General features: G+C 49.5%; 1 protein-coding gene across 2 annotated transcripts in view; it reads right to left on the bottom strand.

Annotated features, from left to right (window-relative positions):
* CENPC (centromere protein C) overlaps positions 1-13,625 on the bottom strand; it is a 1,111,772-nt gene that overhangs the window by 486,044 nt on the left and 612,103 nt on the right. For both annotated transcript variants that reach the window (XM_086961919.1, XM_086961921.1), the window contains one exon: positions 2,290-2,568. In XM_086961919.1, the coding sequence (XP_086818045.1) occupies positions 2,290-2,568 (279 nt within the window). The remainder of the gene's footprint in view (positions 1-2,289; positions 2,569-13,625) is intronic.

The raw sequence follows: 13,625 nt of genomic DNA, 5'->3' as shown, positions 1-13,625 counted from the left end.
ACCTCTATTCACCTCTACAGCCAAGCTGAGAACCGTAACTGCGATGAGACCTCGAGGGACCGACGATCGCCAAGACTGCACGACTTCTTTGCAACAAGCCCACCGTGTGCTCCACTGGTGAGTGCTTTGGGGTCCGAGAAGCCCCAACCCTGAGCAACTCCAGCACCGAAGATCAGCCCTCCAGCATCTCCATGATCTGCGTGGGGCCCTTCTGCTTTTGCCTGCTCACCGCGCTGTGTGGCTACTAGCCGGCTGGATTGTGGCCTTCTACACGACGCCCGACGACATCACTGCTGCTGGTCTGGTTGCTCCAGACTGGCCCTTGCTTCCTTCTTCAAGAGAGGCACCCCGGACCCTCCTGGTCCACTCCAGACGCCATTTTGAGTCCACCGCGTGGGCTTGAATTTGCCAAGGCTTTGTTGCCCAATCCTGGGTCCAGCGACGCCGACAGCTTCATCCATCGTGGGACAGCTCGCTCCTCCATCCTGGTCGCCGACAACGCCTCCTGGTCCGTGAGATCTGCAGAGCACAGCGTCACCCACTCACCTAGTCGAGGTGACTACCATCCGGTGCCCTCCTGGTGCCACCTGACTACTGGCTAGTAGTCACGAACTTGGTCCCCTCTGCTTTCAGGTGTCATCTATCTTCAAGATCCAGGCTTGGATCACTTCGAACTCTCTTCACTGGTCGCCTGCCAGCATCTTTCTTCCAGGCTCCTGGTCCGTCTACGAGGATTCCCGACGTCTTTTGAGACCTATGCAGCTGCAGCCCCTGGGCTAGGTAACTTCGGCATTTCGGTGCCCCAGCATAGCCTCACTATCCAAAGGTCAGCATGCACTTTCGTTTTCCTCCTACCAGGTCGGGTTCGCCCGAGAACACTAACTCTGTGAAATCTAGCTACCATAGACTTTGTCCCGCATCACGCGTGAGAGTGCACACTCTGCACCCGAGTCCCCTGGGTCTCCTAGAAGTAATCTGAAGATTCTATAGTCAAGATCTAGCGATTCCAAAGCCTATTAGTATTGTACTTACCTGCTAGTAATTTCGCATTCCACTTTCAGAGTATATGGTTTTCCGTGCCCCTCGGGCATTTGTATATACTGTGCTAACTTAAGTATTTTCGTAAGAGTTTTGTTTTGTGCTTAGTACCCTGTCCTCATAAAGAGCACAGGGCTGTTGTGATTTTAATAAATACACTGTTTATTTTCATAACACTTGTGTGGTGTTCTTTCACTTGGTGTTCAAGGGGTATATGTGTGGTATAACAGCTGGCTTAACACGCCCTCTCGAGTCTTTAGCCTTAGACTGCTCGTATCCACGCTACTATAAGGTCTATAAGGTTGACTTACAACCAATCATCAATAAGGGTTGCTGGACTGATACATAGTGTTCACTAGAATAGTGAGCACTGCATATCAGGCCACCTTCTCACAGTCCTAAAATCAACAAACCCATTCTCCTTTCAACATTAGCTTCCAAACGGAAATTATGTTACGTTTGAAAATAAATGCTCTGATATGTCCTGCATCATTTCAAATATAAACGTGGCATAGCAAGGGAAAATACGAAGTCCATTCACAACTAAGACAACCTATGTGAATTCTGTGCTAATTTAAAAGCATGGTTTACAGTTCCTACCTCTTTTACAATTCTGCTAAAAATGTGTTCATTCGTAATATTTCTCTATATTGTCCAGGCGGCTGTTTTATTTAATGACATTCACACCCTCTAGCCCGTGCTTCGCCTTGAAATGGATCCCCAAAAAACGAGTGGTGTGCGCGCGCCACAGGAGACGTGCTTGCCCGAAACCACGTGACGGCCTATTGGTGTCTATTACGCGCACCAAGCGCGTAATAGACACCAATAGGCTATGGGCGGAGCAACGCGCTCGCCTTTGGCCAATTGCGTGCAGTCTTTTATAAAAAGGCGCACACAAAAGCCACTGGGGTAGCACAAAAGGAATCGCACACGCACAAGCGTGTGCGATTCCTAGGTGAGTGCTAAAACCCCCTTTGTGATTACAAAATGCCTCGCCCTGCGATGCACTGTGTCGCAGTGCAACGCAGGTCGCGAGACCTAAAAAGGGAGCATGGATGCTCAATAGACTTCCTTTATCGTTTGGTGGGCTTTCTTTTTGAGTTTACATGGAATGGTGGATTCTGGGTTAACCAGGATGATAAAACAAAATTATTTATCGGAGACTCTCTTTTATGACAGAACTACACTTTTCCTGGGAGAAAGAGCCAATTAACAACACGTACAGAGCATAACAAAACAATAATAACTTACTTTTTGACAAACGCTCTGAGAGTTTTCTTGACTCTGTTTTCTTTGTCTGAGATGGACATATCAAATCCTGCTCTGGATTTACCACCCACCAAGCCGCTGCAGGTTTCAGTACACGTCCTCTTTTAGAAACAGAAGGAGAAGCTTCTTCCTCATTTTGAGATGAATATGACTTGAGGACTGAGCTTTTTTTACTGTTGTCTTGAAGTGGTGAAGACACATGATTCGTTTCCAAATCTCCTTTCTCTGGCCCATCAGGCACTTGATTTTTGTTCACTTTTTCTACAAATGAAATAGTGCAAGTCAATCACTGCAGCAAAGCAGACCTTACATGTCATTCAAGTCCAGTTTAAATTTTAATTTAAAAAATGTAATAGCATTTGGCACGGGTGCTGGCCATTGTGTACAAAAATAAGATAACAAAATTAAATTAGAAAATAAATAGCATTAAAAAAGGAAGTTGAGAAAAAAGGCAGGAAGAAAAAAGAAGAGACAAATTAAAAGGTTACAAAAACAATTATGCCATTTGATCCAAAAGCTCTTACACAGCTATCTAATCTTGAATGTGTAATCTTGAATGTTTTTTTCGTAGGCGAATTCCTCAGACTCACTGGAAATTTTACAATGCTGGAGGCTTATCAGCCGCTAGCAAATATGGAGTTCCCCAAGGAGCTACATTGAGCCCAACATTGTTCAATGTATATGTCTCCTCTTTGGCGTCGATTGGCAAGAAATGGGGCATTAATATCTGCTCCTACGCTGACGATACTCAGCTGATGGTTACCCTAAATGGAGATAACGACGCCAAAAGTAGACTACACAACTGCCTGTCAGAGCTATCCAACTGGATGCACGGCCATTATTTAAAACTGAACGCTGACAAATCAGAAATTCTACTCTTTGGTGGGGCCAAACAGCTCTGGGATAACACCTGGTGGCCACACCTTCCTTAGGTTCTCCACCAATCCCCACATCGTCTGCTAGAAATTTAGGAATTCAGATGGATACCACTCTATCAATGAAATGCCATGTCTCCTTAATATGTGGCAAAGGATTTGCCATATTAAAAAGGTTGAAAAGGGTCTTCCCCTGGATCCCACTTGAATGTAGACAGATCCTAGTCCAGTCGTTACTAGTTAGCAGGCTGGATTATGGCAACTCACTATTTGTAGGAATGTCGGACTACTTATTTAGAAAACTACAACTGGTCCAGAATGCCGCAGCAAAAGCTGTCTGCAATAAGAAAAAGTACGATTCGGCCACAAGTTGTCTGAGAGCCTTACACTGGCTGCCCATGAGACAAAGAGCCACGTTCAAAATGCTATGTATTGCCTATAAAACAATTCACAATACTGGCCCTTACATTCTACGAAATAGAATTAAGTTCTAAGCCCCAGCGCGGAACTTACGTTCACAAGCCTCAGCCAAAGCAGCCACCACTCGGATTAAGCTATCCAGAATGGGCGGAAGTGCTTTTTCACACATTGCTGCGAAATGTTGGAATGAACTACCCATCAACCTCAGACTCACGGACTCCTACCCCACCTTCAAGAAAAAACTAAAAACCGCACTATTCCCTACAGAATAATCAATATGCTTCCAGGCTACTGCCTTGGTTTTACTGTTATTTCTTTCCAGCGCCGTGATATCCTTGTAGGATGAATGTTGCGCTTTACAAATACACCTAACAATAACAATAACAATAACAAACTGTTTATCCTTCAAGCAGAGGAGGTCCATCATTATGGGCAACAGAGCTACACACCTCCCTTTACCAAAGCAGGATGAGTAACTGACGAACAAGTTACTTACTTTCTATAACCATATTATCTGTAAGATTCGTGGTCGCCGGAATGACGTCGCACGATCTACTTAGACACCGGCCCTGCGTGCTGACGTCAGTTCTTTACACAACATTCCATATCAGAAACACAGAGCCATGCAAGACATTGACCACTGGTTCACAAAACTAGGGCCATGAAGGGGAGTCCCATACCCTAGAAGTCAGTTGGCAGAACGGGAAGGATTGGTGGGGTGGTGAGGAATCCATACAGATATATTGTTACCGAAGGTAAGTAACTTGTTCCTCTGAAAGAGACAATTAGTTATGGATTACTCAAATTAGAATAGATCCTCCAGCAATACTAACCCCAGAGGTAGGTCTGAGAACTATGTTTACACCAGAAAGTCCTGGAGAACTGAACAGCCAAAGATGCCTCCTCTCTGGACTTGGCTGTCCAGGCAGTAGTGTTTAGTAAACATGTGCAATGAAGTCCACGTAGCTGCCTGGTAGATGTCATGAAGGTGGACTTCATGTCGCAAAGCAGTAGTGGCTGCAGTCGCCCTGGTAGAATGGACGTACAACCCCACTGGTGGTTCCTTTTTCGCTAAGGAATAGCAGAGTTTGATGCAAAGGAGGACTCATCTGGAGATGGTTTGTTTTTGCACTGCCTGACCTTTCTTGGCACCTGTGAGAAGGTGGCTTGATATGCAGTGCTCACTATTCTAGTGAACACTATGTATCAGTCCAGACAACCCTTATTGATGATTGGTTGTAAGTCAACCTTATAGACCAGCTATCCTAGTAGCATGGATACGAGCAGTCTAAGGCTAAAGACTCGAGAGGGCGTGTTAAGCCAGCTGTTATACCACACATATACCCCTTGAACACCAAGTGAAAGGACACCACACAAGTGTTATGAAAATAAACAGTGTATTTATTAAAATCACAACAGCCCTGTACTCTTTATGAGGACAGGGTACTAAGCACAAAACAAAACTCTTACGAAAATACTTAAGTTAGCACAGTATATACAAATGCCCGAGGGGCACGGAAAACCATATACTCTGAAAGTGGAATGCGAAATTACTAGCAGGTAAGTACAGTACTAATAGGCTTTGGAATCGCTAGGACTTGACTATAGAATCATTAGATTACTTCTAGGAGACCCAGGGGACTCGGGTGCAGAGTGTGCACTCTCACGCGTGATGCGGGACAAAGTCTATGGTAGCTAGATTTCACAAAGTTAGTGTTCTCGGGCGAACCCGACCTGGTAGGAGGAAAACGAAAGTGGATTCTGACCCTTGGATAGTGAGGCTATGCTGGGGCACCGAAATGCCGAAGTTACCTAGCCCAGGGGCTGCAGCTGCATATGTCTCAAAAGACGCCGGGAATCCTCGTAGTCGGACAAGGAGCCTGGAAGAAAGATGCTGGCAGGCGATCAGTGAAGAGAGTTCGAAGTGATCCAAGCCTGGATCTTGAAGATGGATGACACCTGAAAGCAGAGGGGACCATGTTCGTGACTACTAGCCAGTAGTCAGGTGGCACCAGGAGGGCACCGGATGGTAGTCACCTCGACTAGGTGAGTGGGTGACGCTGTGCTCTGCAGATCACACGGACCAGGAGGCGTTGTCGGCGACCAGGATTGAGGAGCGAGCTGTCCCACGATGGACGAAGCTGTCGGCGTTGCTGGACCCAGGATTGGGCAACAAAGCCTTGGCAAATTCAAGCCCACGCGGTGGACTCAAAATGGCGTCTGGAGTGGACCAGGAGGGTCCGGGGTGCTCCTCTCTTGGAAGGGAGCAAGGGCCAGTCTGGAGCAACCAGACCAGCAGCAGTGATGTCGTCGGGCGTCGTTAAGAAGGCCACAAGCCAGCGGGCTAGTAGCCAAACAACGCGGTGAGCAGCAAAAAGCAGAAGGGCCCCACGCAGATCGTGGAGATGCTGGAGGGCTGATCTTCGGCGTTGGAGCTGCTCAGGGTCGGGGCTTCTCGGACCCCAAAGCACTCACCAGAGGGACACTCGGCGGGCTTGTTGTGAAGAAGTCGTGCAGTCTTGGCGATCGTCGGTCCCTCGAGGTCTCGTCGCACTCACGGTTCTCAGCTTGGCTGTAGAGGTGAGTAGAGGTCAGAGGTGCCAGGGAAGCCGGGTCTCGTCGAGCTGTGTCGTCGGATTCCTGAGGAAGGACTTGCAGCAGACCGCAGTGTTCTTGATGGTGCCTGCGGATGCAGGGTGACTACTCCTTAGCCACAAGCGATAATCTTGAAGAAGAAATCTTGAAGTCCTTTCGCAGAAAGTCGTGTCTTGATTCCAAAGATGATCTAATTTGAACAGGGGGCCCGCTCCTATCTTTATACTAAGAAAAGGGGCTGACCCGGTGACTAGGTCCTGCCTATGGGTGGGACTAGGAGGGGGGTGGTTACACCCCTCTCCCATGCCGGACTTTCCCCAGGCCAGGGGCTGGTGTGCCCCTGGAACTGGTTCTGACCGGCCTATGCGTAGTGAGCACCGGGGTGCCACTCAACAGTCACCTTCCTGTAAAGCCCTGCCTACCCAGGATACACAAAACCCTGTCTGGGATGGTGCTAGCACCGCCCCGGACAGGAAACCCTTTGTCCAGGCTCCCCTCGCTGGAAGGACTCCCAGCTGCAGGGGGTCAGACTCGTGTCTGTGGTGGCAGCATCCATTTTGTGGAGCTGAGGCTTCGTTTAACTTTAACCGGGGTTCACAGTTACATACATGTCGTGTCCCTCTAGAAGGGTGGAATGCTAACCCCGTCGCCAGAATTGGCGAGGGGTTAGTATTCCAATTCGTATGACACCTTACTCGACATGTTTTGATAAAGCAATACCAAAGATAGCATTTAACCGCGAGGATTATAATGCACTTAAGAGTATATGGTATGCGTTATCATGGAACAGCTATTAGGACTTGGTTCCGCAAGCTGCAGACAGGCTCAGCTCATGCCAGAGCACCATCTCACACGATTCCAAGCACTCTGCCTTCAGGATTGTCAAGGCCTGCCATAGGAGTGACTGATAGGAATCTGTGTGTCCATTTTTAGGGTTAGATATAGGTATACTATATCTACAGCAAAGGGTGATTACACGACTTTGCCCCAGCTGTCATGCAGCCAGTTGTGTCAAATTTAGGAGGCCAGCCAGGGGTGGCATAATACATGCTTCAGCCCCTGGTAGGCCCTGGGTACACCTATGCCCTGAGTTACAGGGTCTGATAAGGTGGCCCAGTACCAATTGGAAATGTACCTAAGGTACATGGAATCCATTTTACAGAGAGAGCAGTAGGCCTGGGGTCCTGATTGGCAGGGTCCCAGGTCGACTATGTCAAAAACCAGCTAAAACACAGGGCAAAAAGTTGGGGGCAACCATAGTCAGGAGGTACCTTCCTACAGCACCCACATTGCATATAGAGAGCTGCTTATCCACCCGGAATTGTTTTGTGCAATCCAGATAGAATGAAAGTGCATGTTTTGTATCCAGACGGTGGAGCCTCTCTTCCTCTTTAGAAGGATACGGGGGCGGGAAGAAGGTGGGCAAAGTGATGGTCTGTCCTATGTGGAAAGAGGTAACCACTTTGGGAAGAAAAGAAGATTGAGTCCGAAGGACAAGCATGTCTGGATGAACAGCAAGGAAAGGAGGCTTAGAAGAGCCTGAAGTTTACTCACCTTGGGAGCAGTGGTGATGGCAACCAAAAAAGGCAGTTTTAAGGGTCAGAAGTCTGAAAGGACATTTATGTAGCGGCTCGAAAGGAGTGCACATAAGATAGATCAGAACTAGATTCAAGTTGCACTGGGGCATTACGAAAGGAATTGGAGGAAACGAGTGAGTAAAGCCCTTAAGAAAGCAATTTACAATAAGGGACTGAAAAGAGAAGGCTGGTCAGGCAGCCAAAGTAAGGCCGAAATGGCCGAAAGATAGCCTTTGAGACTGCCCATAGCAGAGCCCTGCTGAGCCAAAAAAAGAATGAAGAGGAGAACCTCTGAAAGGGGGGCAGAAAGAGGATCCACAAAACTTTTCTACGCACCATGCCAAAAATTTGTTCCATCTAAAAGGCATATACCGTTTTGGTGGAGGGACGCCTGGCTGCCAAGATAACATTACTGTCTTCAGGAGGAAGGTTGAAAGCTATAAACCGCTGCCGCTCAATTTCCAAGAAAGGTGGAGGCCGGGCAGGTTCGGGTGGAGGACCGTCCCCTGCTCCTGCGACAGAAGATCCTCTTGAAGAGGCAGTCTGACCGGAGGATCAATGGCCAGTTGTAGAAACTGGGGATACCAGACTCTTTGTACCCAATCCGGTGCCACAAGAATGACTTGGGCCCGGTCAGTCGCACTTGATCTTCTTTAGCACTCTGGGCAGAAGTGGTATAGGTGAAAAGGCGTATAGAAGAACACAACTCCACTCGCGACGAAAAGTACCACATGGTGGTGGTGGTGTTGAACACCTGCACTTCTCTCCCTTTGACAGAAGGAAGGAATGCCTTCAGTGCAAGACGGATCACCCGAAGCTCAAGAAGGTTGAAGTGGAGCTCAGACTCCACCGGAGACCAGAGGCCCCACTCCAGAAGTGATGCATCTGTCACTGCTGTGAACTCTGGTTGGGGAAAGGCGAGGGATCTGCCGTTGACCTAATCCTGGCTCCTTAGCTGCCACTGCAATCGGTGTGCAGTGCCCTCCGAGATTTGGACACAACGGAAAGATTCCCCATATGCTGTGCCCACTGGAACTTCAGGTCCCACTGCAGAGCCGGCATATGTCACCTGGCATAGCCCACCAGCAGGATGCAGAAGGCCATGAGGCCCAGTAGCCTCAAGGTCATTATGACAGAAACCCGGGACAGAGACTGAAAGATCGGAATCATAGCCCGAATATCCCGGACTCACTGCTTGGAAGGGTAAGCCCGAAACTGCGCTGTGTCCAGAATCAATCCGATGAAAAGGAGCTTCTGAGAGGGAATCAGGTGTGACTTCTGCACGTTGATAGTAAACCCCAGTAAATGCAGGAGGTCTGCTGTAGTCTGGAGGTGGGAGACAACAGCCTGGGGTGAGCACGCCTTCAACAGCCAGTCAACGAGATAGGGGAAAACTGGAAGCCCTGATATGTGCAGAGGAGCTGCGACCACCGCCATCACTTTCGTGAACAACTGAGAGGCGCTGGTAAGGCCAAAGAGGAACATGGTAAGCTGAAAGTGCTCGTGGCCTAACGTGAACCGTAGTTAACACCTGGGGGCCGACACGACGGGGATGTGAAAATAAGCGTTCTTCATGTCCAACGCCACCATCCAGTCTCCAGGGTGGAGGGCAGACAGGACCTGAGCCAATGTCAACCTTTTGAACTTCTCCTTCCGGAGGAAGCAGCTGACGTTCCTGATATCCAAGTTAGGATGAAGGCCCTTGACCTCCTTGGGCACCAGAAAGTAGTGGGAATAACCAACACGATCTACTTCTTGGGGAGGAACTTGCTTGATGGCTCCCTTTCTCCTGTCGGAGAAAGGCCAGGTGATCCTCTGACATGCGATGGAATTGAGGTGGCATGGAATGAGGAGTGGTCTCGAAGGGGAGGGAGTAGCCCCTTTGGACTATCTGCAAAACCCACCTGTCCGAGGTGATGTTGAGCCAGTGGGGGAGGTGATGGCGAATCCTGACGTCCACTGGCGAAAGGTGGCCCTGAAAGATCAGACTAGGAGGGTTTAGAGGTTGCGGCAGAGGGGGCTCTGGTGGTCTGGCCATCCCACTGGCTCCCAGACCCACGAAAGTGGGTCCCATGTTCCCAGCCATGCAGAGGGTGGACATCTTGCCCAGGCCTGTGGCTCTGGGTGGAATGTGGTGGGGGCACCCCTTCCGTAGCCACGAAGGGGGTGAAAAGGAGACTGAGCAGGGCAAGAGGTGGAAGCAAGGCCCAATGATCTGGTTGTAGCCCTGGAGTTCTTAAATCGCTCAAGCGCGTTGTATGCCTTGTCGCTGAACAGACGACAGCCATCAAAGGGCATGTCCAAAAGTGTAGCTTGGACATGAACTGAAAAGCAGGTGGTCCTCAGCCAGGCGTAGTGTTTACGAACTACTGATGTTGAAATTGTCCTGCCTAGCAAGTCGCAGGGTCCAGCCCACATTGGAAGGCGAACTTCGCTGCATCTCTCCTTCTAGCTACTGTACATGAGAGCACGGTCCGAGCCTTCTCCGGACACTGTGGCAGCACCTGCGTGACCGTGTCCCGCACAGAGAGGGAGCAACGGCCCAAGAGACATGTGGTGTTCAACAACCGTAGTCCTAAACTGGAGGATGAAAACATTTTCTTCCCAAGATGGTCCAGCTTCTTGGATACCCTATCAGGTAGTGCAGTACGGAATGTTTAGGCTTGGACCACTAAGCTCTCAGGGGTTGGGTGTTGGTAGAGGAAAATGGGGTCGCCCCCGGCTGGGCAGTGGAGGCTGACAATCATCCTGTCCACAGGCGCCCCTGTGGTGAGCTTGGACCAAGCGCCCAAAAGGACGACCATGAGGGCCTCATTGAACGGCAGCAAGGGCTCCGAAGAGTCCGCTGCCAGTTGAAGTACCTCGGTCAGGAGGTTAGTCCTAACTGCCACCATAGGAGGCTCGAGGTTTAAGGCCTCAGCCGCCCTACGCAACACCAATGTGCATGACGCACCCTCCTCCGTAGCCACAGTAGGGAAAGAACTCTGTAGCCACAGTCGGGGGAGAAAGCATACCAAGATCTGGGCAAGTGTCGAGATTACTGGCATCACCCAACTCCTCTTTCCAGTCCGGTTCCTTCAATTGGTCTGCCAAAGGGTCCACAGACCCCTCTCAGTCCTCCTCACCCTCCTCTGGTAGGCACTCAGGGAGATAGGAACACCAGGGGAGGACATGGGTACAAAAGTACCGGTCGGCAGAGGTCCCGACGTCGGGTGACATCGGTCTGGCTACTTTTCCAAATTGAGGGGGAGGCCGGGGTCGACATCGGATGGGGACACAAGGGGCGGAGGCGTCGCCAAAAAATGGATTAGGTTCTGGAGGTGTAACGAGGTCGACCGGCACCGATCTGGATCCCTGGGGGCCCTGCAGCACCAGAGATGAAGCCACTGACATCAAAGGCCTAGAGCCCCAAACAAAGTCCACAGGGTCCGAAGGCATGCCGGCGGAGTCGGGCTGCCCAAAAATAGAATGGAGGGCTTTGTAGAAACTACGAAGTTGGGCAGGGGTCACTCCGGCTTCCGGAAAGGGAGGGAAGCTCGGAGCCAACACAACAGGCTCCGGGGGCGGAGCTGGGCAACTACCATTCGCATCTAGTGTCGCGTCGGCCAACTGACGGGGAGAACGCGAAGAGCGACAGCGCTTATTTGCCTTCTTTTTGTGCTTTGCCTTACCTGAACACTTCAACGAGGAATGGTGGTGATGGCTCCGCGACCGGTCCCGCAAATTCCCTCTCGACCAGGACTTAGAGCGGCGCAGAGCGGACTGCCAGGCCTCCGGAATCTTTTGAGACCGCTCTCGCAAATACTTCAGGCCATGGCCCGGAAGTCGGAGCACGACTTCGGGTCGTGGTCGCGCTCCAGGCACCGGAGGCACACAAGATGGGGGTCCATCACCGACATCAGCTTGTGACAGGAGTCACAAGGCTTGAAACCACTCTCTCTGGCTGGCACGTAAAAAGAAATAACTGATGTCAGCGCGCCGGGTTGGCGTCTAAGTAGATACTGCAACGTCATTCTGGCAATCACAACGCCAACGATCAAACGCGGAGTCGACTGCCGCCACCTACCGACGCGCAGGGGTACCACTGAAACAAAATTCTCCGGATCCAGTCTGACACCTAGGGGTAATTCTAAGGTGAGGAATCCATAACTAATTGTCTCTTTCAGGTAGACTGAGCAAAGGCCAGCCTGACAAACATTCACAATATCAGGCAGCCAGGAACTTTACATGTGCTAATGCTCATACACCTAGCAAGTTTTGCCTGGCTGACAATTTCCGAGCCCTGACCTCAGTGATCTCATCAGTACTGCAAAGCCCAGTGAGGTCCCCATCCTTTACATTCGTCACTGATGTAGGCACCAAAAAAACGACACTAGCAAGGAGATCAACTGCAAATACCAACACAACCAAGCTTAAAAGGCTTAAGCGCTCCATAAATCAAACCTTAAAAGGAAACTCCGCAGGCACCCATAAGAGCCCACTCTGCAGCGAGAACTGAGAAAACTTAAGGCAAATCTAAAAACGTTAAAATGGAACAAAATGAGGCAAGAAAATGAAACATTGTGGGCAAGGCTGCTACAACATTCAAAGAGCAAGAACGATGCACAATTCTGGCAAACAATCAACACACTACAGCGTCCATCCCATCAAAGAAAGAACAAACTCCAATTATCAGAGGAAGACAGGGTGAAGTTCTTGCATGACCACTTCACAGCCCTCATCAAGGAGAATAGATAACAAGAAATTTGTGCAATATCAGGGGACGGTGTAGACCTAGGTATTGCATGCAGATATATTAGAACCAATGCAGGAAAAGAAACATAGGAAAACGGTTCACCTCAAATTACTGTGGAGGAACCTTTCAACATCACGCCACAGCAAATCAAGAGGCAAATAGCAAAAGGGAGGCTGGAAGGTGCCCTGGGCCCCAAGGGGATTCCAACCATTTTGTCTAAGCAAGATCCCTTGTATTGGAGTAGAATCTTGGTAACGCTCTACAAACAGTTACTTTAGAATGAAACAGTTCCTGAAGACTGGAAGAGATCAACAATCTCCCCAATTTATAAGAAGGGCGACAAGGACAATGTAAAAAACTGGCTCCTTATCGCCCTGATCGATAATGATGCCAAATATTACATGGGGTAATCCAGGAAGAACTCACATCTTGGGCTACAAAGTAAGTCCATCACACCAATAAACCAGACTGGCTTCTGCAAACGTATGGGAACAACTACTAATATCATGGCCTTATCATTATTGATAGATGCTGTAAAGGAAGCCAAGCAATTGTTATTTCTATGCTTCATCGACTACAGCTCAGCATTCAATCACGTTGAAAGAGAAAAACTATGGCAGAAGTTGAAAAGATGGGACATTCTTCCAGCCCTCCTAAAATAGCTAATCTTTTTACACACGGATTCTTGGGTAAAACTCAAGCTGGGAGACAGGACACCAGCGACGGCTCGTGGAGGGAGTTACGGTGGGGCAGGAGGGCGGGGAGGGGGAGGGGCAGGGCGGAGGTTGCTAAAAACCGGCATATGGATAATTGCAGGTAAGTAAACAATTTAATTAATAAAACGAATTTCGTAGCTCGCACTGCATTGCATTTTGCGATGCAAGGCGCACTACGAAATTCGTTTTATTAATTAAATTGTTTACTTACCTGCAATTATCCATATGCCGGTTTTTAGCAACCTCCTCCCTGCCCCTCCCCCTCCCCGCCCTCCTGCCCCACCGTAACTCCCTCCACGAGCCGTCGCTGCAGGACACAGATCTCAAAGCGCATTAACACGACAAAAGGGCTAAAACAAGGGTGCGTCCTCGCTCCTACCCTGTTCAATCGCATTATGGC

This window comes from Lissotriton vulgaris, chromosome 3_1, assembly GCF_964263255.1.
Source record: "Lissotriton vulgaris chromosome 3_1, aLisVul1.2, whole genome shotgun sequence".
NCBI lineage: Eukaryota > Metazoa > Chordata > Amphibia > Caudata > Salamandridae > Lissotriton > Lissotriton vulgaris.
The sequence above is the reverse complement of the archived record's forward strand: the minus strand, read 5'-3'. Positions and strand labels throughout refer to the sequence as shown.